This window comes from Phaenicophaeus curvirostris, chromosome 23, assembly GCF_032191515.1.
Source record: "Phaenicophaeus curvirostris isolate KB17595 chromosome 23, BPBGC_Pcur_1.0, whole genome shotgun sequence".
Taxonomy (NCBI): Eukaryota; Metazoa; Chordata; class Aves; order Cuculiformes; family Cuculidae; genus Phaenicophaeus; species Phaenicophaeus curvirostris.
In genome coordinates, this window is record NC_091414.1 from 2,096,662 (window position 1) to 2,122,005 (window position 25,344).

The 25,344-nt window shown below is 57.4% G+C and overlaps 2 protein-coding genes across 2 annotated transcripts in view; both read right to left on the reverse strand.

The window, feature by feature from the left end:
- The window catches only part of C23H1orf216 (chromosome 23 C1orf216 homolog), a 281,686-nt gene that overhangs the window by 146,983 nt on the left and 109,359 nt on the right, over positions 1-25,344 (reverse strand). The gene's annotated exons all lie outside the window — the stretch shown is intronic.
- The window catches only part of COL8A2 (collagen type VIII alpha 2 chain), a 33,188-nt gene that overhangs the window by 3,480 nt on the left and 4,364 nt on the right, over positions 1-25,344 (reverse strand). Inside the window, exon 2 of the mRNA XM_069875304.1 lies at positions 4,578-4,760. Within this exon, the coding sequence (XP_069731405.1) occupies positions 4,578-4,743 (166 nt within the window). The 5' untranslated portion in view covers positions 4,744-4,760. The remainder of the gene's footprint in view (positions 1-4,577; positions 4,761-25,344) is intronic.

Consider the following 25,344-nt stretch of genomic DNA (forward strand, 5'->3'; position numbering starts at 1 on the left):
AAAATTTTTACACCGAGGATGGGGAGGCCCTGGCCCAGGTTGGCAACGGAGGCCCCATCCCCGGAGATGTTCAAGGTCAGGTTGGATGGGGCTTGGAGCAACCTGATGTGGTTAAAGCTCTCCCTGCTCCCGCAGGGGGTTGGACTGGATGGGCTGTAAAGGTCCCTTCCAGCCCATGGCACGAGGCTGTGAGCCCCGCGGTGGCACTGGGGAGGAGGCAGGGGGTCCCCAAGGGCTGCAGCAGCCTGACCCCTGGGGCACCGGGATCTGCGACCACGATTTTCTCAGTCAACAAGAAAAGATCAGGGGAGATTTGAGCCATGTAAAAAGAATAATTGCCACAGCGGCAGCAAGCACCATCCCTGGCACATCAGGTTAGCTTTACCTTTCCTGCGCACCACAATCATCTCTGCTCGTTTCCAAGCCTGGTCCCTGCTTGTTTTCCTTTGGGTAGCGGAAATGTGTTCAGAGCTTATCGATACATCAAAGCCTGGACCCTGTCCCAGGCTCTAACAGAGGTCAGTGGGCGTCTCGATTAAGGAAATACTCCTCTGTCATGACATTGCCACTGGATTTCTGCAAACCTCCCGCTCCTTACCCCAGAAAACGGTGTGGGAAAGCAGGCATGGGAGATGGGAAAGGCTGCACCGAGGCAGATTTCTGGGGTTTGAATTCTGGAAAAAATGTTTCTCCATAAAATTATTTCAATGTGTTTTCTCCCTGTGTTCTTCCCCCACCCCCCCGCCGCCTTTTTTTTTTTTTTTTTTTCCCTTTCTTGCAATGGTTTGAAAAGAATTAGTTTTCTAGGTCATTTTGCATGGAATCAGAACAAGGATCTACAGCTGAGCCCACGAAGGAAGGAAAAAGCACACACACACTCTCACACAAGGCAGCGAAGAGAAACGCCAGGCGAGAGCTGCCAACTTGGAGGCGGCCAAAAAAGCAGACGGGAAAACCAAACCGGGGACGTTAGCGGGGAGAAACTGGGACATTGCAGCCCCAGTGGTATCCAGTTTCAAAAGCCCATGTCTTACCACAGACGCATGTCTCCGAGCTCTGCATTTCACAGCAGCAGCATGGGGTTATGCGTTCCCCTCCAAGCATGGACAAAGCTGCCCTGAATGCTCATGCAAAGAGCCAGCTGAGAAGGGGAAGGAGCAGGCATGGCCCCTGCCATGGGCACCCCAGGGCTTTTCACCTCCTGAGGAGCATGGACCTCTCCAGGCAGACGCTGCAGCCCCTCTGGAGCTGTGTTCGTCCTGCTTAAGGACCCAGCAGCGTGGGCTGGCCAGCAAAGGATTGATGCAACAAGATGGGAAGCGGTTCCTGGCCGTGAGCAGTCAGCAGACGACACTGCCCGGAGGAGAGGTTGGCTCCTCCATGGCTCGTTCCAGAGCTGCTGCCAAGCCCTGTCTCGTGAGAGCGAGTTTCACAGGCCCGGAGGGACGCTGCGTGGGACCAGTGTTACTGCATCTCTCATCCCGTCTTCCACTGCAGCAAGCAGGGATCGCAAGACCGAGTCTCTTCAGAAGCAACGGTCCCTGTGGGACAAGTCTGTGGGGAAAACCGAGCAGCAGCAGCCCTGAACGCAGAGCTTAAGTAGGCAGAGGCTGGAGCTTGGCTTTCCACAGAGCTTGCCCAAGGCTGGGGAGGTGAAAAATGCTCCTTTACTTCAACCGCTGAAGCTGCTGCCCAGGGGTGAACCCTCTGTGCTGAACTCCACTGCTCCCTGGGCAGAAACCCCTGTCCCAAGCTGCCCAGGGAACTGCTGAGCCCCGGCCAGCACCCAGCAGCGGTTTTACCTGGCGCAGACGGGGTTTTAACCCAGCCAAAATAAAACCCGACTGTGGAAATATCTGCCTCGATGCTTTCAGCGATTTGAAGCATCTCCTGCCCAGAGCTGCCTCGGTGCCCCCGGGGAGGCTGGTTTTGGGTCAGAGAAGGTGTCTGGCACCACGAGGAACCCAGCCCTGTCTCACTAACTGGCACATGCAGGCTGGTGGGAGCCCTACAGGGGGGTCCCAGCCTTGGGGGGCCCCACACGGCTCCCCGCCAGCTTGGGAGTGACCCGCAGGGGCACGGCACGGCCCAGTGCCGTCGCGGCGAGTCAGCTGAGCTCCCTGAGCAGGGCAGAAGGCCAGCAGGGATTTTCCTTGCCAAATTAGAGGTTAAGCAGAGATGGGAGCTCAGTGGGATGCAGGAGGCACCGGCTCCCCCAGCCACATCTGCACAGCCCCACGGACTCAGGCTGCAGCATCCCCCTGCCCACGTCCACTTGTCTGCATCCCCCTGCCCACGTCCACTTGCCTGCATCCCCCTGCCCATCCTCTCCTCCCCAGGGATTTTAAGAGAGTGCTGTGCACAGAGCTGAGTTCTGCAAGTTCAGTGAGTGATGTTCAGTGAGACCTGGACAGGCTGGAGAGCTGGGCAGAGAGGAACCTGATGAAGCTCAACAAAGTCAAGTGCAGAGTCCTGCGCCTGGGGAGCGACAACACCCTGCACCAGTGCAGGTGAGGGGCCGTGCAGCTGGAAAACGGCTCTGTGGGGAAGGACCTGGAAGTTCTGGTGGACAAGAAGCCAACCATGAGCCAGAAATGGGCCCTCGTGGCCAAGAAGGCCAAGGGCATCCTGGGGTACATGGGGAAGAGTGGGGCGAGTGGGTAAAGGGGATTCTCCTTCCTCTCTGCTCTGCTCGAAGGAGGATCCAGCTGGAGTCCTAGGTCAAGCTCCAGGCTCTCCAGCTCCAGAAAGACAAGGAACGACTGGAGAGAACCCAGTTGGGGCCAAGGAGATGAGGAGGGCACTGGAGCATCTCTCTTAGGAGAAGAGGCTGGGAGCCCTGGGTCTTTCCAGCCTGGAGAGGGGCAGACGGAGACAGGATCCCATCAATGCTGATCTGATGGGTTGAGGGCAGGAGGACGGGGCCAGATTCTGCTCAGCAGTGCCCAGCAACAGGACAAGGGGCACTAGGCAAAAAACTAGAGCCCAGGAAGTTCCACCCAGACATGTGGAAAAACTTCTTTCCTGTGCAGGTGATGAAGCAGAGGAACCAGCTGCCCAGGGAGACCTTGGAGTCTCCTCTGGAAAGATCCAAACCTGTCTGGATGCAGCTGCTGGAGGTGACTCTAACCCTGTCTCAGTGTCTCCTGCAAAGCTCACACCCAAACCGCACCTTGCGAAGAGCCCAGCACACTCACTTCTCTCTCTGCCACAGTTATAAGACAGCACAAGCTGCTCTGATGCATAGGAAGAAGGCGGTGGGGGAAAGGAAAACCAGCAGGGAGATATTTGAATCCAGTCCCACCAGCAGCTGAAACGTTCCTGCGCTACGCTGGAAGGTTTCGTCTCTGGCTGGGATTCAGGGAGCAGCTTTGCAACAGCTGGGAAGGGGGCAGGGAGGGGGGGTTCATAACATGCATTGGCTCCAGGTTTTGCTGTGTTTTCTGACATGTGCTGAGCTGAACTCCTGATAAGCCATTCAGCCCAGCAGTAAATCAGCCACTGGCAGCCGAGCCTTCTCCAGTTTCTCCTCCCAGAGCCAAGACTTCAGCTTCCTGGAGGGTCCAGGTCTGCGTAAACCCACAAGGAGGGCTTCAAGGGCTCTGCTCAAGAGCCAAGCACTAACCTGGCAGGTCTGGGCACCTAAACCCCAGCCCTGGCCCATCCAGCAGCTGGGAACTGCTGTGTTTGATACCAAGGAAAACACTCAGAGCCTCCCCTCCATCCCCTCTTGAGCTGAAGATGCTGAGCTGCCCTGGGTGCAGCGAAGGTCACGATGCTTGGCAAAGGGACACCCCGATGGGCCAAAAAGCACCAGAGAAACTCAGCCACTTGTTGCTTGCACAGACCTCAAGCTCCTGAGCACTTCCTAAATTTGTGTGCAATTAACACTCATCTAATTACTCCCAAGTGCGGGCACCGATGGACCCTCCAGTGCCTGTGAAACTCCAGTTTCCAGCAGGGCAGCTTGGGGCAAGGCTGGGGCTGGGCAGAGCGATGGCCTCAGCGCCTCCTCCCCTCCGTGCGGCACGTGTCACGCCGTGGGGAGGGATCTGTGGAGTTTCTGGTCGCTACACTCTCCCCTCGCTGGTTCTCAGCTCCAGCCTTGGCCCTCTTTCTTTTCCCAGCTGGTGTGAAATGCAGAAGGGAAAACGGAATAGGTGAAGGAGCAGAAAACGCCTTGCGGGCACGGCTCAGGTTTAACAGCAGCACAAGGGAGAGATGGTGAGCGCCAAGGATCCAGGCACTGAGCCTCAAAGCTACCGGCAAAGACACGGGAGAGGAGCAAAGGGCTCGTCGTGTCCCCTTTGTGCAGCTCGCAGCGCCCAAAGGTGCTCACACAGCCACAGCCTGAGCCAAGGGTTCTATTTTTCTTCCAAGCCTCTCTGTGCCCATCCTTGTCTTTCTGTGATAGGTTAAGGAGACCTAAATGGCCCTTCTGAGCTTGGCCAAAGCTGGATTAGGCAGCAGCCCCCTCATCCCCGATGGCTGCAGGACGCTGTGGCTCCTTCCTGCCGTGCCGACAGCTCTCCCAGGCAGCCGTGTCCCCCGACCCCGCCACGGAGCGCGTCCCTTACCCAGGTATTGCCCTTTGCCTTCGCGGAAGGGGGGTCCCAGGGGTCCCTTCACCATGGGCTGCATGTACTTCACTTGGGCGTAGCCGACCGCGCCGCCTCCGGCTGCCGAGCGAAGGCCAACCAGCATCACCAGCACCAGCAGCAGCGCCGCGGCGTCCGGCAGCATCCTGCTCCCCACTGCTCCTGCGGACAAAGCGACAGTGAGACTGGGCACCCACAGCTCCTGCCTGTACCCTCCATCCCCCAAGGATGAGCCGGCACCCTGGGGAGCATCCTGGTGGGAGCAGGGCACCCCAGAATTTGCCTTCTTCTGGAGCACAGTTGCCCTGAATGCATTAACTTTCCCAACACACCCTGCTGGGAGATGCACGATGAATCATAGAATCATCAGGTTGGAAAAGACCCATCGGATCATCGAGTCCAACCTGAGGGGGAAAAAGAGGCAGGATGAAAACCACAGCACACCCAGCCCAGTGATTCTGTCACATCTCTCGAGAGCAGGGTCTTCTCTGATAAAAGCTCTTGCTGTGGCTCCTGCGCGCGGCTCAGGCTACCGGTGCTGAGCTCCCACCTGCCTTGGAGCAGCTGGGTGGGAGCTGCCTCTCCCGAATGGATTCTGGCCCAAATCCATGACGTTAGAGCCCAAAACTCACTGTGTTCATGGCTCAGCTCTGAGGGTTCAGCTCTGAGACCTCACTCAGAGCCCAAGAGATGGGAGCCCTCAGCCAGGAAAGCCCAGCAGAGCATGCAGCGCTTGGGAGCATCACCCTCTGCCTTAATAACCTGTTTATTTAAAATAAACACCCTCTATAAATACACCTTTCCTCCAGCAACTTTTTTTTTCTGTGCCAGCTCCACGTGCGGAGCTGCAAACGGATTGATCTGCAAAGAACATTTATTTTCAGAAGCTTAAGCAACATGTGATACCAAAGAGCTTTGCTGGTTCTCCTCCTTCTCGCAATAATTGACCCGTGGTGGCTATTAATGAGAATTAAGCTCTGCCTCTCCCGCTGGGGAGCAGGGGCAGGGCTGCTGCGCGCCGGGATTTGATTGGAATTTCCTGAATTGCTTTTGCTGAAGCAGCAGTGAAAAAAAACCGAAAAAACCAAAACCAACCAAAACTGCAGCCTGGAGAAAAAAAAATAAAATTAACACCCTAAAAGTCCCCAGATTTAAATAAAATTAAAGCAAATTAAGTAAAGGGAAAGGCGTGGGATGGCTGATGATGCTCCAAGTACTCAGCAGGTTGTTGGAGGTCTCCAGTGCCGAGGAAACTGTGACCACCACTCCCCTACCCAGTAGATGCCACAGATCCAGGATCTTGCTGCTCCTCATGTCCAGTAGATGCCACAAATCCAAGACCTTGGTGCTCCTCATGTCCAGTAGATGCCACAGATCCAAGACCTTGGTGCTCCTCGTGTCCAGTAGATGCCACAGATCCAGGATCTTGCTGCTCCTCATGTCCAGTAGATGCCACAAATCCAAGACCTTGGTGCTCCTCATGTCCAGTAGATGCCACAGATCCAAGACCTTGGTGCTCCTCGTGTCCAGTAGATGCCACAGAACCAGGACCTTGGTGCTCCTCATGTCCAGTAGATGCCACAGATCCCAGACCTTTGTGGTCCCCACACCCTGCTCAGGGCTGGAGGGGACAGGGACGGCTCTGCTGCCAGTGATGGAGCCTGGGAGGACGCAGGCAGACACAGCAAATCACAGAACCACCAGGTTGGAAAAGACCTCTTGGATCATCCGAGTCCACGTCTGGGTTCCTGGGCACGGACACACGCGGGACAGTCACCGTCAGCCTCCTCGGCGGTGCCAGGAGGGGCCTCACCGCCTTTATTGTTTCTCTGTCTTCAAGGTCGAGAAGAAGAACATTTACTTTTATGAAGCGTTATTTTACAAGGATTTGTTTAAGGGGAAAAAAGAATCCCATTTTAAGGGATTACAGCTGTAAAAATACAGTTTCTGCTAAATAAAAGAGGAGAGCAAACCCCTGAATCAGCTATTTATTTGTTTTCCTTACCTGGTATGACCTCCATGCATCCAACTCCCTCCCTTTCTAGCTCTCTCTTCTCCCACCTGGGCTTTATTCGCCCCTGCTCCTCCCCTCGAGGGGCTTTTTTTCAAGGATGCTGCTCCGGTTACGGGAGCAGCACCCTGGGGTGGCTCAGCCCCTCGTGCTGGGACTACGCAGCATTTCCAAACGTGCCCCTTGTCCTTCGGCGAGACCTTGGAGATACGCAAGGCTGGAGGGAACCCAGAGCCAGAGGGAAAGGAGGACAAGGTGATCCATTTGCTTTGGCTCCGGCTGCAGTTTTGATGTGAAATCCAGTCCCCCTCGCTCCCCGCTGAGGTCGCTGTCTGTAACCCGGCGTCTCCAAGCACGGGCTTAGCTCCTGCACGTTCTCCCTTGGTCCAGACGGGTCGTTCCACCTGCTCCACTCTCCCAAGGGGCTGTGGGGACAACGGGTGCACAGTCTGGCCCAAGACCCCCAGGGACACCTATCCATCCCTCGAGGAAAAGGCATCTCTGGTGCAGGAAAAGGCATCTTTGGTGCTTTGCCATGCCTCGCGGCAGTGCCCGGCACCGGGGCAGGCGGCCTCACGTCACCCAGGCTCTCCAGGCAGTGATTTAATAAGAATAAAATGGAAACATCTGGAGTCTCGTGTGATGGATAAAGTGTGCGCGACGTGTCTGTGAAGAGGCTCTTTCATGCCTGAAAGCTCCTGCGTTATGAAACGATAATTAATCACAACGAGCAGCCGCGCGGCACTCCCATGCTGGCTGGTCCGTGGTCCGTGACGGCTACAGCCGGGGGTCACCTGCTCATCCTTCCGTGGGGCTGGGAGCTGCCCCAGTATATCCAGCAGAAATCCCCTGAGGAGCCACTTCTTTTCCCACCTGGAGCCGGGGAGGTGCTTTGGGATCTTCTGTGTTCAGCCCCTCCTGGTCCTGGTGGGATAGCACCACTGCGTTCTCCTGCTTGGAACCACAGCTGGATCTCGGACACAGGGTGCAATGCAGGACAGCATCACCGTGTTCTTCTGCTTGGAACCACAGCTGGATCTCAGACACAGGGTGCAAAGCAGGACAGCATCACTGCGTTCTCCTGCTTGGAACCACAGCTGGACCTCGGACACAGGATGCAATGCAGGACAGCATCACTGTGTTCTCCTGCTTGGAACCACAGCTGGATCTCGGACACGGGGTGCAATGCAGGACAGCATCACTGCGTTCTCCTGCTTGGAACCACAGCTGGATCTCGGACACAGGGTGCAAAGCAGGACAGCATCACTGTGTTCTCCTGCTTGGAACCACAGCTGGATCTCGGACACGGGGTGCAATGCAGGACAGCATCACTGCATTCTCCTGCTTAGAACCACAGCTGGATCTCGGACACAGGGTGCAATGCAGGACAGCATCACTGCATTCTCCTGCTTAGAACCACAGCTGGATCTCGGGCACAGCGGCGCAACCCTGAGCTGGGCGCCGCAGCCGGCTGGGCTGCCATCCATCGGATGCAGCTCCAAACCCCTGGAATGGTCTGGAGTTCAACTGCAGCCTCTCCGTGCAGGGAAGCCAAGCCCAGCAGGATCAGCCAGGCCAGCAGAGTTCATTTAAGAGCTTTCAGGGAGTTCGGTGACGCCGTTCTGCTCCCCAGAGATGCTGAAGGAGCGACGGAGCTCGGCAGCTCTGGGGGAGCGGGGCCCCGACCCCGCTGCTGTGCCGCAGCATGGAGAGAGCTGGCATGGCTTCAGAGCTCACCGCCGCCGCGCGAACCCTGCGAGTGTCTGCTCCCCTGGCAGTCGGCGAGCAGATGTGTTAAAAACCCCTGGCACACAATGAAAGCACTGGGGAAAGGGAAAAAAAAAATTCTCACACTCAAAGCAAGAGAAAGGAGACAAGAAATGTCACCTTGTTCTCGCAGCAGCCCGTGCCACCCCTGTTGCTCCACAAACAGCCTGTGGCTCGTGCTGGGCAGCCTGGAGAGCGCTCAGTGAGCTCCTGGTGTGCTCCTGGCACACAATTCCCGGCTATTCCCAGTAGAACAGAGCTGCTGCCACCCCACATCATCCCCCTGGTCCCCACAGCATCCACACCCATGCTCCTGTGCACGACCCTGCCCACAGAGCCTCTGATTCTATGACTTCCCCGCAAGCAACGCAGCCACACGCTTCCCTGCACACACAACCAGGGGCCTGTTCGCCTGCTGCAGCTGATTTATAGCCCCTGTTATTTAAATATTAATTATGGACCTGGCAGGCAGATCTGTGCCTGCTCCCTTCAAGGCTAATTATTTTTTATGTCAATATATGGGATCCACAGGGGATCTGTGATTGCGGTTGAAGGTCAGTAAAATGGAGAACTTGTCTAAACCTGGCAGTAAAAGCAGGATCAGTGCGGGGTGCCGCTCGCTTGCTCGCACCACCTCCATCCCTGCTTCAAACCTGGGGCGAAACAGCCCCCACGGAGGCTCACTCGGGCATGGAGATGAGCCAGGATGGGGCCTTTGGTCTCAGAATCATAGAATCAGAATCACTGAATGGTTTGGGTTGGAAGGGACCATGAAGGTCATCCAGTTCCAACCCTCTGCCATGGGCAGGGACACCCCCAACGGGATCCAGTTGCTCCAAGCCCCATCCAACTTGGTATTGAACACCTTCAGGGATGGGGCAGCCACCAGTGCTCTGGGTAAGCTGGACCAGCGTCTCCCCAACCCTGATGAGCTGCAACTGCAAGCCCAGACTCCCTGGAGTGGCCTCATCCCCATCCCCATCCCAGAATCTTGCCCTGGCTGCTGGTGAGAACCTGGTGCGCTCACCTGGCTCAGGTGGACGCTGCAAAGAGAAAGCACCAAGAAAGCAGCCGGCGCGTGTGGGTGGGCTTGGACACCGCCGTGTCCCATGGAGCCACTCCATCCTCTGGTCATTTACAATAGAACATAAAGCAGGGAGGGTTTCCAAGCCCAACACGGGGCTGGACGGACGCCAGCAGGAGGTAGGTGATTCAGTTTGTGCTACATATGCTTTTAAAAATAATAATAATAAAATGAGTCAAAAAAACCTGAAAAGCGAGCTATTGAAACGGAGAGCAAGCACGTTGTTTCCGAAGCCCGGGCCGTGAAAGCCAAAGGCGTCAGGCAGCAGCTCGGCCAAGCAGCACCGGAGCGCGAGGGGAGAGTCTTGGCACCAGCTGGTCCTTAAATGCATGACACCTGATCCCATCCAAAAGCTGCTGTACGCGCCGCACAGCCCCGGAGCCTCGCCCGCCCGTCAGCAGAGGGAACAAGAAAACATTTTCCTTGACGAAAGAAAAACACCCCACCCCATCGACAGCCGGCCTCCTGCCACCCCTGCAGCGCCCGCGCCTGCCCCAGGGGCAGGGTGGACTCGGCACAGCACGGCACAGCATGGTGCAGAATCATAGAATCATAGAATCACCAGGTTGGAAAAGACCCATCGGATCATTGAGTCCAACCATTCCCATCAATCACTAACCCATGTCCCTCAGCACCTCGTCCACCCGTCCCTTAAACCCCTCCAGGGAAGGGGACTCAACCCCCTCCCTGGGCAGCCTCTGCCACTGCTCAATGACCCTTTCTGTGAAAAATTTTTTCCTGATGTCCAGCCTGAACCTCCCCTGGTGGAGCTTGAGGCCATTCCCTCTCGTCCTGTCCCCTGTCACTTGGGAGAAGAGCCCAGCTCCCTCCTCTCCACAACCTCCTCTCAGGGAGTTGGAGAGAGCAATGAGGTCTCCCCTCAGCCTCCTCTTCTCCAGGCTAAACACCCCCAGCTCTCTCAGCTGCTCCTTTTGTTCTCCAGCCCCTTCCCCAGCTTCGTTGCTCTTCTCTGGACTCGCTCCAGAGCCTCAACATCCTTCTTGTGGTGAGGGGCCCAGAACTGAACACGGTTTACTCCCAGGTAAACACCGTCTACTTCCCACCAGAGCTTATTTGGCCCCAAGGCAGGGCTGCTGTGGCTTTCTGGTGCAGGGAGCGATGCCCTGGGGCTCGCAGCCCTCATCCCTCACAGGGATGTCCAGGCAGATGCTTCCCATCCCACATCAGAGATGAGCAGCTGGGCTCGGGTCACACCATGGGCTGGGGTTTATGTGGCAATTCGGACCCTGCGCATCCTCACCCCCGTGTTGCACCCACGCAGAGACCCCGGGAGAGGAGCTCCAGACCCTGCCCAGTGGCTGCTGGCATGTAGAAGGGGACAGGACCCTCCGGCACCACCGTCCGCCCCAGCTCTGGCTCTGCCTTGCCCCTCTACTCCATCTCAGCCCCCCGGGAGGGCCACCGTCCTGCGGGAGGAGGAGGAGAGGGGAAGAAGAGGGGAAGAAAAAAAAAAAATGAATCCCCACAAAAATGTCTTCATAACAGGAAACGTCTCATAAAATACCTGTGGTTTGGCGTGTGCGATCCGAGTGGTCAAACTATGCACCTGGCAGGCAACCCTGCTATTAATGCTGCGCGGTCTGGTATTTCGGTGGAGCTGAGGCTGGTGGGGGGAGAAGGACAGGACTGGGGAGCTCAGGGCGCAGAAATCCTCGGTCGGGGCTGAACGTGTCCCTTGGGTCTTGCTCGCCTCCATGGGACCATCCCAGGCGTGTTTCGGGGAGGGGAGCTCAGCACCTCCAGGATGCGGTGAACCAGGCAGAGCCCCAGGCAAAAAATTTGGTGTTTCTGTACCTTCAGGCCAGGATTTTCCATCCAAACCAGTGCAGACCCAGAGGTCTCTGTCCAGGTCTCCAAACGCCGCGGTGCCCACCGTTCCCCAGGAATGGCTTGGCCCCCACGTGCCCCCTTGACTCGTCGTCAGGGATCAGCCCAGGGCTCTTCTGCGCTCAGCGGAGGAGTTTTGACAGCTGGAGGTGAGGGATTAAGCCCCAAGCTGTGACCTGCGGAGGGCTCGCGCCTTGCTGCGCTCCTGGCGCTCACACGCAGAGGGTCATTAATCTGCCTTAGCTGATCCCTGACCCGGCGGCTGCGGGATCAAGCGGCAGCACTGACCCTGTTGTCACTGCTGCCACCAGACCCCGGGCTCCTTGGCTTGGGGAAGTGTGCTCCGTGGGCACCGTGCATCGTGAGCAGCGTGCACTGAGCAGCACGAGCGGCGTGTATCATGATCAGCGTGCGCCGCACAGGTCCCCACACAGCCGAGTGTTGGCCTGACACCTCTACGGGACATCACTCGGTCCCTGCGACGGGGTAGGATGCGGATCCCACACATGCCTCGCTCTCTGCACATCACAGGTGGCTCTGGCTCGCCGGGAGGCGAGTCAAGGCAAGGACAAATCCCCAGGTTGGTTTTGCAGCAAGCTCTTTAGCAGCTGCCTGCAAAAACCACTGTTTTATGACATACACCCATCCGCAGGCTGTCCCCTCAGTGCCAGCTCCCCTCCTGCACCCAGTGCAGCCACTCCGAGCTGCTGGTTGGCCTGTGGCTACCGAGAGCGGCTTGGCTCGTGGCCTTTCCTTCCGCCCGCCGCCACGCGACCACCTCTGCAGCAGATGCTAACGCAGCAGGAGTCAATTAGCACCGAGCCCCCAGCCTCGGGCTTCGCTTGGCTGCAACCCCTGCCTGGGCTGGAGGAGTGTGGACGCAGCCACCACCCGCGGCGAGCTGGGCTGGAGGCACCACCGGGCTGTGTCACGAGGAGAGGCACTGGCTCGGGCTGTGCCGTGCTGCACCGTGCCGTGCCAAACCATTCTGCACCATGCTGTGCCGCGCTGTGCCATTCCAGCATGTCCAGGGAGCTCACTTGGGAGACCGTGCACTAAGCTGGGCAACTCAGCAAGCACAGCAGTGTTCTCAGCCACTTCCTTGGCACTTCATCATAGAATCAGAGAATCCCCAGGTTGGAAAAGACCCATCAGATCATCAAGTCCAACCATTCCTATCAAATACTAACCCATGTCCCTCAGCACCTCATCCACCTGTCCCTTAAACCCCGCCAGGGAAGGTGACTCAACCACCTTCCTGGGCAGCCTGTGCCGGTGTCCAACGACCCTTTCCATGAAATATTTTTTCCTGATGAAAACAGACATTCACGGGATTTTGTTTTAAGCAGTGAGCAGCTGCTCTGCACGACCCGTCCACGTGCCCGTGTCCAGGAGCTTCTCCTTTCCCAGATCCCAATGCTGCCATCCCAGTCCCTCCATTCACCAACCCCAACACCCAGCGCTCCTCGTGCCACCTGCCGGGATCCCCACGCAGCTCCGGCTGCAACAAGGAGCCTCAACGGCAGCACCTGCCCTCCCGCAGGAAGGACTCGCTCCGTTCACTGCTCGCTCCGACTGCCCAGATACGACGGCAAACTTGTGAGGTGCTGTGAAAACATCTTCTCATCTATGAAATGCCAAGGAACAGACCCCCCGCCTCCCTCCCCGCCAGCGAGCCTGCCCGCCCGGGATAGGAAACTACAGTATTTATCCTAACAGTCATTTTATTTTAACGTCAGGGCTTGAAATCCTGTCTCCCTGGTTTTGCTGGGTCCTTTGATCTCCATTTCCTCTCCTCTTCCAGCTTTTTTGCAACATTCTCAGGTGATCCCGGCTGGTTTCTGCGCCGCTGCCTGCGCTCCCACACACCTCACCGTGCGCGTTCTCTGCAAAACCTCTCTGTGCTCCCACGATGCTGAAAGCAGCTTCACCCTGGGAGCAGCATTTCCTTGGGGTCTCACCAATTCAAGGGTGACCTAGAGCCTGGCTCATGGTCCCCAACAGGGCGAGAGCCCAATGGGGGCATCGCTGGATGCACCAGCCTCCCCTCATCCATGCAAAACCTCCTGATGCGACTGCTCCTTGGCTGCCACCGCTCCCCACGAAGATGGGTTGGTTACAGCCCTTGAGGAAGACGGGTTGGTTACAGCCCTTGAGGAAGATGGGTTGGTTACAGCCCTTGAGGAAGACGGGTTGGTTACAGCCCTTGAGGAAGACGGGTTGGTTACAGCCCCTGAGGAAGATGGGTTGGTTACAGCCCTTGAGGAAGACGGGTTGGTTACAGCCCTTGAGGAAGATGGGTTGGTTACAGCCCTTGAGGACCTGGGGGTCAACGTGGGCAGGGGCTGCGCCACCGGTGAAGTCCAGGCACAGCGTCCCCCCACCGCCACGTCCCCGAGCCAGCCGCCACGCCGCTTCTGGGGTTAGCGGGGGGAAAATATTGTTTGTGCTTCTCTAATATCTGCCTTCTGTTTTGCATTTGCCGTTTCTTCAAAGATAGGGAGCCGCCTCTGCCAAGATTCCTGAGGAGATATCCTCAGCAATGCCGACCACGCTCCCCACCGCACTCAAAGAAAACAAATGTCAGGCCAAGGATTGATATGAAATAGTTTAAAAATGAGAAAAAGCTGCCTTAGAGCTAGGTTTACATTAAAATACACTTCAGGAGCGGGAGGCTCGGCTGCGTCCCACCCTGGTGAGCGAGCGGTGTAGGGGGATGGGGTTACCTGCCCAGGCGATGCCAGAGCTCTACCCGCTCCCAAAGCTTTGGTGGCACACGGCTTGGCATCACCTGCTCCCTGCCTGCACCACGCGGCACGATGCTGCTCACCGGGCACGGCACGAGGGTCTCAGTCCCCAGCACTTCCCACCAGCACCTCAGGCACAGCGACCCTCAGCAAATCCCCCCAGAGGGGTCACTCACCCCATGCCGTCCTGCTTCCCTGGTCCCTCCCGGCTCTCCCCGGTGCAGAGCACCCCACGGGGACCAGGACGTGCTGGGTGCGGCGCTGGGGTGGGCAGCAGCAGAGCTGGGTGAGCAGGAAGGAGGAGCGGGGGCTGCGCCCCTCAGCTGGTGGCACCAGAGCCCCTGCCCTGCCCTCATCATCCCCACGAGGGGACTGCAAAGCCTATTAAAGAAAACGACTGGCCGCTTCTCTTGGGGTGGCAGGGGCTCGCAGCAGGACCCTTGTGCCTGAACTTTCTCTATCCTGCTGCCTCAAGCACCCCATCCCTGTCCTCATCCTCATTCTTAATGCCATCCCTGTCCTCACCTCTGTCCCCATCCCCTTGTCATCTCTCTCCCTATCCCTGTCTCCATCCCCATTCTCATCCCCATCCCTGTCATCTCTCCCTATCCCTGTCTCCATCCTCATCCCTCTCTCCATCCCCATCCTCATCCCGATCTCTCTCCCCATCCCTGTCTCCATCCTCATCCCTCTCTCCATCACCATTCTCATCCCATCCTCTCCCCATCCCTATCTCCATCCCCATTCCTCTCCCCATCCCTATCTCCATCCCCATCCCTCTCCCCATCCCTATCTCCATCCCCATCCCTCTCCCCATCCCTATCCCTATCTCTATCCCCATCCCTATCTCCATCCCCATTTCTCTCCCCATCCCTGTCTCCATTCCCACCTCTGTTTCCATCCCCATCCCCATCCCTGTCCTCATCCCTATCCCCATCTCTCTCCCCATTCCTATCTCCATCCCCATCCCTGTCTCCATCCCCATCCCTACCACCATTCTCATCCCCATCTCTCTCCCTACCCCTGTCTCCATCCCCATCCCTCTCTCCATCCCCATCCCCATCCCCATCCCTTTTCCATCCCCATCCCCTGCTGCACCCGGGGTCGTGCTCCACAAAGGAGCTTTTCCAGCCCGGCAGCCACGGAGGAGCTGCTCGCACATATTCACACCCCGCGAGGGGCCAGGGCGCACGCTTGCATTTCAGGCAGTTCTTTTAGTTTATGTTCTTTAATTTAATTTAATTTATGCGAGCCGAGGCGAGATCCCAGACAGCCTGAGGTGCTCAGTGGAAACTCTGACAAGACGCTACCAGAAACCACGCTCCCGCCGCCCTGGCCCCGCGCTGCCGGCTTGGGTTTCAGCTTTTCCTCCGCGCTCTGTAATGACCGTTTTGGCGAGGCCGGTGCCGCCGCGGGTGCAAAGCCTCGTCACGGATGCGATCCCGGGGCTCCGTGTCCCCATCCCAGCGCCCCCCAGCACGTGCCTTTCCGTTGGGGCAGACGCACGCAGGGTAAAATCAGGCTGATTATTTCGATTTCCCAGAATTTTATATGGAAAAAAAATCTTTGCCCGACGCTGTCACAAGACGTTTCGCCATCGCTGAATCAGCTGCTTTGACTTTTCAATTTGAAATTTTTAGGGTTTTTCTTTTTTTCTAGTTCCCACATTTCCTTTGTCTCGCACCCGAAAGCCTCACAGGGAATTCCAGCGGCTCCGCTTGCCTGAGGATCGTGCCAAGCCCCGCGATCCCTGTGAGCCCCGTGACCGAGACGGCAGCTCCGCTCCCTCCTGTCCTGGGGGACACAGGGAGCCATTCCCACCTGCTCCATCCCTATTTGCCATCAACAAAGAGCTTTCAACCCCAAGCGATGCCAACGTGCCGCTACCTGAACCCACAATCCTATTGCTGGGCTCTTGATTTCCAGCGCAACCAAACATCTCATTTCACAGAATCATAGAATTATAGGATCGTAGAATCATCAGGTTGGAAAAGACCCACCGAATCATCAAGTCCAACCATTCCTATCAAACACTAAACCATGTCCCTCAGCACCTCGTCCACCTGTCCCTTAAACCCCTCCAGGGAATAGCTTGGGTTGGAAGGGATCTTAAAGACCATCCAGTTCCAACCCCCTGCCGTGGGCAGGGATATCTCACTAGATCACTTTTAATCTGCTTTAAAGGGTTCCAGGTCCCCTCTGCCTGCACCGAGCAGGACCCTGTGCCCATAATCCATACTCACCTCCTGCTGCTTCTGCTTCCCCTGGTGCCAGGGCTTTCCCTTGGAAGATGAGATGGATTTCGTGCACCACAGATCATCCCAGGGAGAAAAAAAAATCACTTCTGGGCCCAGCTCAGGGGAAGGAACAGTAGGAGAAGCTGAGACAACACTGGGAATGAGCTGGCCAGGAGAGGCACGGAGGAGCTGGAGGACTTTGCAGGCTCCAAGGCTGGGGAGCACCAGGGCAGAGAGCATTTGCAGGGCACAGAGCGTTCGCCTGGGAGTCTCTGTTACCACTGACCCTTTGCCAAGGAAAACGGGAGACCCGGCGTTCCAGCACCAGTGGAAATCAGTGCAGAATATACAGAATATTATCTTAGTGGAACTTATTTATGTTAAACACCAGCACTGAGGGCCATCCCTGCAGTCTCCTGGAGGCAGGTTTCGCTGGAGGAAGAGACAGAACCTGCAGCTGTGACATGTCCCATGTCCCACGTCCCTCTCGGGGAGCACCAGGGTGTGATGGGGGGAACTAGGAGGGCTGTGCCAGCCGAGCCAGGTGCTGAGCCAAGGCCAGGGGATGTACTTACTACAAAATCTTTTGTTTAGGCTACAAGCTGGAAAAGCATCCAGCTCCTCTTTTCCAGGCAGAGTTTTCCTCCTGGCTGTGTTGTGTGGGATCCTCCCTCTGTCCCCACTCTTGAGAGCAGATCCCAAAGGAGGGAGCAGACCCCAACCTGGAGAGAAAACCCAGATCCTGAGAGCAGATCCCAAAGGAGGGAGCAGACCCAGAACAGGGGAACAGACCCAGATCTTGGAGAGCAGGTCCTGACCTAGGATTAGACCTCAAACTGGGGAGCAGATCTAGACCTAGGGAGCCAGACAACAATCTGGGGAGCAGACTCCAACCAGGGGAGCAGATCCTGACCTGGGGCAGGCGCTGGGACGCTGCTGCCTTCTAGGAAAGAGCGAGCGCTGGGCATCTGCTGCGGCTGCCGCGCTCGCCTGGCATTTACGAGCCTTCACGTGTGGCAATGAAACATGGGGAAAAAATTAAACCCATCCATTCGTTGCAGTTTTCTAGAGGACAATCATAAAACAAAAAAAAAAAATACAAAAAGAGACAAGAAACTCAAGAAACGCTTCAGCCTTCAACCTGAGAACTGTTGTGCAGGAATGAGCAGGGAAAGGCTCGCGGAGGCACTGGGTGGGCTGGGGACGGCAGCAGGCGATGGTCCTGGACCCCAGCCCTGGGCACTCTCGCTGTGGAAAGGCCAGGACCCCAAATCTCCGCACCAAGAGGCTGGTGGGACCCATCGTGCAGGGAAATAACCAGAGTGAGCAAAGCCAGCCTGCAATCGCAGGCAAATCCCGGAGAGACGCGGGGCTGTGGAGGATCCCACCCCATCCCAGCAAGCCCCTGGCACGCCTACAGCGTGGCTGGGCTCCCAGGAGCCTTCCTGCAGGAGCCCACGGACATTTTCCACCTCATTTCCAGCAAGAACATGAAAATGCTGTTTTCCAAAGGCACGGCACGTCGAAATGCCAGACCCTGGGTGGAATTCAGAGCGGGGGCGGTGGGAGGGTGGCTCTGGCCGCGGCTGGGCACTGCGAAGCCACCATCCACATGGGCTTTGGGACACTGCAGCATCCCAAACCGGGGTCTGCGAGGTCAACGCTGTGTCTGTCCCCCCTGGCAGGGTTGGTGTGAGGAGCCCCAGATGGGGTCCTGCCCCCGTGCTTGGCTCCCGGTGCCACCCGCTGCCCAACTCCTTTGCTCAGGATGCCCTCGCTGCCCCATCCCACGGTCCCTGCTGGGCTCTGCCAAGCCAGGCTTCCTCCACCAAGGGCAACATCCCATGGCCTCTGAGCATCCCTGCCTGTGCCAGGCCAACGCCGCGGCAAAAACAAGGCACGGAGCCAGGCAGCGCGGGCACGAGAGGGGAAGCCGTGACGCCAGCATTGTCCTCCCAGCTCTTCTCCACCACCTGGAGCTGCCAAGGGGCTGGTTGGCCCCTCCACGCAGTGTCCAGCGCGCATCATGCCCCAGGGATGCTCTGCTCCCTTTGTGAGTGCACATCATGCCCCAGGGATGCTCTGCTCCCTTTGTGAGCGCACAACCTCAAGTCCCTGCAAGCATCGAGCCCCTTTTTCCATGGCACCATCTGCCCATGCTGCCAGCGAGGTTTCTGCAGGCAAACCCAGCCCTGGGCATGGCTGGCACACACTGACCCCTCCCTGGGCATCCTTCCTCGCTGTGGGACACCCAGCACATCCCATCGGGAGGCTGGTGGGAGTAGGGACACAATCCAGCTGGCCAGGGCAGCCCGTCCTGGTGCTGGGTGCCTACTGGACCCAGGGGCTACTGTGCATGGGCGGCCAGGATGGGAGTTGGGGTGCACACCCATCCCCAGGACCCCCTCTACGAGCATCCCGGCCCCGTGTGCCTTGGTGGGGCAGCGGGGCTATTTCGGGAGCTTTCAGCACCACCCAGAGAGGTGTCCGACACTTTTATTTATAAACCCACTGGCTCCTGCCCAGTTCCAGGCGGCTCGCATGCAGGAAAAAGCCCAACGGAGCCAAAACAAACAGAGCCAGCAGCATCCCCGCACGGGAGGAGGTAACGCCGAGCGGGCCAAGGATGCTGCGGGTGAACCGCGTGGCCCCGGGCTGCCCAGCGGGATGGACAAGCCTTGGCGTGCGGCTGCTGCTCCGTCTGTGCCACTCGCTGAGCACGTGTTGGAGCTGCTGTGGTGCAGGTGAAGGGCTGCCGGCAGGACCCCCGGCACGGATCCTGTGCTCAGTGCTAGAGAACTGCAGAACTGAAGCTGCCGTGGGACCCCTGATGCCTCCCACTTCCCACCCTGCTCCCCATCAGTCCCTTACTCGCAGTGCTGGGGGAAAAGAACCTTAATAACTTGGCCAGAGCCCTCGTGCCCAAGGGCAGAGAGGGATGCAAACTCCCACAGCTTCCGCCGAGCTGCCTAACTCGGGTGGGCAGAGGTGAGGATCCAGCCCTATCCAAGGGGGCAAAGGTGCTGCCCCACGGCAGCTCCCCCTGGCACTGGCTCCAGCCCCTGGCAGTGCAGCAACAATCAGGTTATTGTCAGCAGGCCACCGGGGACACGAGTGTGCCGGGAATTGAACAAACCCGGTGCTTTCTGCCCGTCCCACTAGCGTTCCCAGCCCAGGCTAATCCCTTAAGATGCCCTGTCAGCACAGTCCCAGCCTCCCCAACCCCCCATCTCCTCCAGGCACCATCCAGGGGCAGAGGGGAGGTGGTAACGTGGCCCCAGCAGCTCCCATCGGGGCCAAGGTGGGCGCAGACAAAGGCGCCGCGAGCGCCAGCTCCAGCCTCTTTGGGGACTTGGCTTAATGGGGTCCATTTGCCGGGTAGTTCTTGGAATAACAAATTGTATCATCCAAAAAAGCAAAACCACAAAAGGGGATCGGCTTGCAGCCCGGCTCACAAAAGCCCCTTGTCTGGAGGCCCCCCGCGCCCCGCAATCTCCCGGAGAAAACTCAATTTAAGCAAAATAAACAGCGTGCCCAGCCCTGCGCTCTCACGCTCTCCCCAGCAAACCGCAGAGTGACACGGCTCAACTCGACGCCGCAGCTGGCACACGCGAGCCCCTGGCTCATTGCATGCCCGGAGCATCCTCGCCATCCCCAGCTGTCGGGCTGTGCCAGAGAGCTGCTGACCTCCTTGCTCTGGGGCTTCAAATGGCCTGGAAAAATGGAACGCTCAAAGGTGGAAGGTGTCCGAGGGCGCTGGGCAGACCCCTCCAGCTCACCCTGTGCTGCTCCAGCCCCCGCGTCCTGCTCCCTCCAGCTCAGCAGCAAATACAGAGAAGGAAAGGGAAGGAGTAGGGAAGAGCAAGCCACCGACTTCCCTGCAATGGGATGAAAGATGAGGTTTGACACCTGCTAAACCCTCTAATCCTCCTCATGTTCATCGCTAGCAGGTCTGGAGCCCAGCAGCCAGCTGAGAGGCAGAGATTTATAGCAGCTGAACCTCTCTGGAAGCATCGGGGAGCGCCGCGGGGAGCGATCCCAGCCTGGCTGCGGGACCAGCCAGACGGACCCATCGCCTGCCTCTGGTTTCGAACGCCCGTGGCCGCATCCCACGCCTGCACTCGCAGCCAAACCCCCAGGGTCGCCAGGGAAGCAAACCCAAGGTCACGAGCCCTCATCTGCATCCTAAGAGGACATTACAGAAGGTGCCCAGCTGGGTCCTGTCCTGGGAGGCAGGGAGGGAGGAGAGTTATCCCCTTGCAGACGGGAATTCTGGGCTGTTGTTCCAATTGGGATTGGACCCCAGGGAGAGAACCCCATCCCGTGCCAAGAGTCCCCAAGGCAGCATCCCCAGCAGGGTTTTGCCTTTGGGAAGGTGCCACCAGCAGCCCCGCAACAAGGAGGACACAGGTTTGTTTCTCCTTCAACCCTGGTCTTCACACCTTCACGTGCAGGGCAGGAACACCGGCTGCCAGCCCTCGTCCAGGAGCGAGCGCAGTACAGGTTCCCCCAGCCCCAGAACTCACATGAATGCTCAGCAACTTGTCACCTGAGCCAGACTGCTTGGGTTTAAGGCCAGCTTAGTCCCTGGACCAGCTGCCACCATCCAGGAGGCTCAGACGGTTTGTGATACCCCATCCCACCTGTTCAGGACATCACAGCCCCGCAGCACACGGGCGCTGGGCTGGGAAACAGCCACGTTAGTGTTTGAATCATAGAATCATAGAATCACCAGGTTGGAAGAGACCCACCGGATCATCGAGTCCAACCATTCCCATCAATCACTAACCCATGTCCCTCAGCACCTCGTCCACCTGCCCCTTAAACCCCTCCAGGGAAGGGGACTCAACCCCCTCCCTGGGCAGCCTCTGACAGTGCCCAATGACCCTTTCTGTGAAAAATTTTCATCTGATGTCCAGCCTGACCCTCCCCTGGTGGAGCTTGAGGCCATTCCCTCTCGTCCTGTCCCCTGTCCCTTGGGAGAAGAGCCCAGCTCCCTCCTCTCCACAACTTCTGAACTCCTATATCCTCTGGAAGCGAGGGGGCAGCTGATGGAGCCCCAAACCTGGCTGCATTCAAGACAATTGCTCCAACATCCCCCTTTTTCCCAGCTGGATAACCAAAGGAAGCCAAGGCTAGCCGAGCTCTGGACCACGGGCGACCCCTCCGTCACGGCTCATCTGCCGCGGGTAATTCGCTGCCTGCCCGGCAGCACTCTCGCTGCATTCCTGCCCTAAGTACCGCGGATTTGCTGTGCTTTATGAAAAAACGAGAAGAATGTTTCAAATGAAATTAATTCTTACAAACCCAAGACTTCATAAAAGCGCTGCCCGGGCACGGTTTGGCACGGGCTCGCTCTTGTTCGCTGTACTGGCCTTCCCCTGGGGGGAGAAAAATACCAGGCTTGGCATAAAATAATTACAAACTCATTGTATAGCTCTGCCTGTAACTGCTTGGAGGAGCTCTGGGGTCTCGTCCTAGCTTGTAGCTCATGTTCAGCAATAACATCGCACGTGGTCATTAGGAAACAGCCACAGGAGGACACGTGGTGGGAAACAGCGTTAGTGGACGTGCTGAGATAAGTCGTGGCTGCTCCATCCCTGGAGGGGTTCAAGGCCAGGTTGGATGGGGCTTGGAGCCCCTGATCCAGTGGGAGGTGTCCGTGGGGCTGGAACTGGATGGGCTTTGAGGTCCCTTCCAACCCAAAGCACTCCATGATCCCACGATTCTATGGTCTTTACTTTAAGAAGCCACCACATTAGAACCACAAAGCCACTCGAGCCTCGAAGCAAATCTGCTGCCCCACTGGCCCCTGCGCCAGGGATGCTCGGCAGGACACGGCGCTCGCTCACGGCCGGAGCAGCTCGCAGCCTCCCTCATCTTGTTATTTATATATCTCAAAGCACCGTTCTCACCTGCTGCTGCACTGCTGAGGGGCACGGTTTAGTGTTTGATAGGAATGGTTGGACTTGATGATCCAGTGGGTCTCTTCCAACCTGATGATTCTATGAGCCAAGCCTCCCCGTGTGACCCTCAGAGGTCCAGGGACACAGCAGTCGCTGGGCTCCACAACCCTCCTGGCTTTGTGGTCTGCTTGCCCCGGCTATCAGCCTGAGCTCTTTGGGGCCTGAGGGATCTGAACTGGAAGGCAAAGAAAAGACAAAAGTATCGCCGCTGTAATCCAAACCCAGGACCTTTGGGATCTGCCCGTGGGTCGTGAGCGCCAGACTGGCAATATCAGGAAATATGAAGAAATAGCAATAAAAGTAGGCTTGTTTCTCCCCGCTGGCTGGCTGACAGGACGCAGGAGCAGCTGAGAAATACCTTCCTGCAGTCATTGACAATGCATAGTTGAGACTGAAAAAATGCTCCTCTGGCAAAAACCCACATACTTAACCCCGGTGGGCAGCAGCGGCTCACCCCGCGGCTCCGGGAACAGGGCACCGGGGCTTCACCACCTCTCCAGGCACGCAGGCGCGGTGGGAGAGGTCGCTCTCGGAGCTGGAGAGCAGGATACGAGGGTGATAAGTTGCAAGCGTTGAAATCAAAGCTACGCTGAAAGCAAAGGAGCTGCTGCGGCTCCTCTCCGTGCCAAGCCTCCCGTCTTATCGGAGCTCAAAAAGATGCCTCTGTTGTCCTGACACTAAATATTCTCCTCGCGGTGATCCCTATCGTTTCCATTCCACCCCAACGCTCCAGCCCTGATGCACACCCTGGATTCACACTCTCGCCCCTCCGAGCCGAGCCTGGAGCGAAGCCAAAATCTCCAAAGGGAAAAAATGCAGCCAGAGCTTCCAAGTTTCGTGGTGAAACCACATGATTTTGATGGGAAGCCATAAATCAGTCTCAGGCTCTCGCAGCCCCCGGTAACTTCTTTAAAACAAACCCAGGCTGAATTTTAGGACTTGTAATGAAATGTGAAAGCAGGTGAATTGGCTGCAGGCTTTAAGTATCACTGCAAGCATTGAGGGGATGGCTGCTCTGGATAGACTCAGTTCTCCCTTAAAGATGGGGCACAACCAAAGCACCTTCCACTTTCTGCAGGTGTGAGGGTCCTGTCTCGCTGCCCAAGAGCAGAAGAGCCCCACGCGTTGTCCCATCTCCCACACGGAGACCTGCACAACTCCGGGGCCACTGACAACACCCTGAGAGTAAGAGCAGGACAGGGAACACCAGGACCCATCTGTCCTGCCTCCAGCTGGAGCCCAGGGGATGAACAGGGGGCCAAGAAGGCAACAGCATCCTGGCTTGGAGCAGGAAAGGGATGAACACCCAGCACTCGGGGCCACACCTTGAATCCTGGGTTCAGTTTTGGGACCCTCCCTCCAAGAAAGACCTTGAGGGGCTGGAGCGCGTCTGGAGAAGGGAACGGAGCTGGGGAAGGCGCTGGAGAGCAGGGGTTCTAGGAGCAGCTGAGGGACCTGGCGCTGTTATTTTGGAGAAGAGGGGAGATCTCATCGTGCTCTGCAGCTCCTGAAAGGAGGTTGTGGTGAGGTGGGTGCTGGGCTCTGCTCCCAAGTAACAGGATGGGAGGAAATGGCCTCAAGCTGCACCAGAGGAGGTTTAGATTGGATATTAGGAAATATTTCTTTACCAAAAAGTGGTGAAGCATTGGCCGAGGCTGCCCAGGGCAGCGGTGGAGTCTCCATCCTTGGAGAGGTTCAAAAAGTGTGTAGACATAGCTGGGGACATAGCTTAATAGGCAAAGTGGGGTTGGGCTGATGGAAAAGACCTCTCAGCTCATCTTGTCCAACCAACATCAACGATTCTACGGTTCTGCAGTGAAAGGAGTAAATCCTCGCGTGGCAGCTACACGAGGTGGTCTGGCAGGGTCTTGGGTTTCGGTGCAAAACAAAGAGAAGGCTCTTATTTGGCTAATGTGCCTTGGAAGAAAGGCTGTATCCTTGTTTGCTCCCACTGCTGCATTGTCTGCGGATAAAGGCAGGGGACAGATCTCATCTGATACCAGCAATATCATCTCATCCATCTGAACGGGGCTCTTTACAAGACCCTGCTTTAGAATTTAGATCCCTGGGAACTTGGAAGGCAGCAGTGAAACAAAAACCCTCTGCAAGAACAATAAAGGAGCTCTTGGCGATGGCCAGAGAGATCTGCAGGGCAGGCACAGACAGCGCAGCGAGATCCCAGGGGTCCAGCAGTGCTGGGCTGCTCAGGTTTGCAGAACTCTGCTGGGTTTGGGGGATTCCTAGGGCTGCCTCCTGCCTGAGGGAGGCAGAGCTTGTGCTGGGAGAAGAAATAGGGACTCAATTTTTCAGTGCAAACTTTTCCTGAGCTGGGAAAAGCCCTCGCCTCCACCTCTCTGCATCCACAGCAGGTGGATTTTGAGATCATTGTCTTCCTAGCTGCATCTTGCCAAGCCCTGTCCTGGACAGAGGTGCCTGGAAGAGCCTCTGAGGACAAACATCTCCAGATGGGTCAGAGGGACAGGCTCGGTCCTGGGGAAGGTCGTGGTGATGGGACCCGGCTGCTCTGCACATTTTGGCTACGGATTCTGCCTGTGATCCGCAGCTTCACTCCGTGAACTCAGCTGACACTGCGGCCGTAGAAGCATTAACGGGCTGAGGGTACGGCAGAAACCCTCCTGGAGCCACCTCCAGATCCTTTTTTCTCCCATCCCCCTTCTTTTTATAGCACCCGTCTCCCACCTGCAGCACCCTGGCTGAGCTCGGGAGCTCTGCAGGGAGGCAGCACCCAGCAGGAGCCATGAGCTCCCTGGTGGGACCCTCCTGCAAGGACACAGGTGCAGAAGGTGGCTCTGGTGAAGGATCCAGCTGCTGTAGCTCCTTGGGAGCAGCTGAGCAATACCCACGGGTGAGCCTGGCTGAGCATCCCATTGCATCCCATCCCATCCCATCCCATCCCTGACCCCGCACAGATGTTTCCCGGTGCGCTGCCATCCAGCCAGCCAGGAGAGCCCTTCTCAGCCAGCTTGGATCGCTTCGCTTTGAAGATGCAGACAGCCCTGGGGAAGAGGCCAGGCGGCCAGGGATGTGACTCAGGAACGGCTCCAGAGACAAGGGGAAAAGGAAAA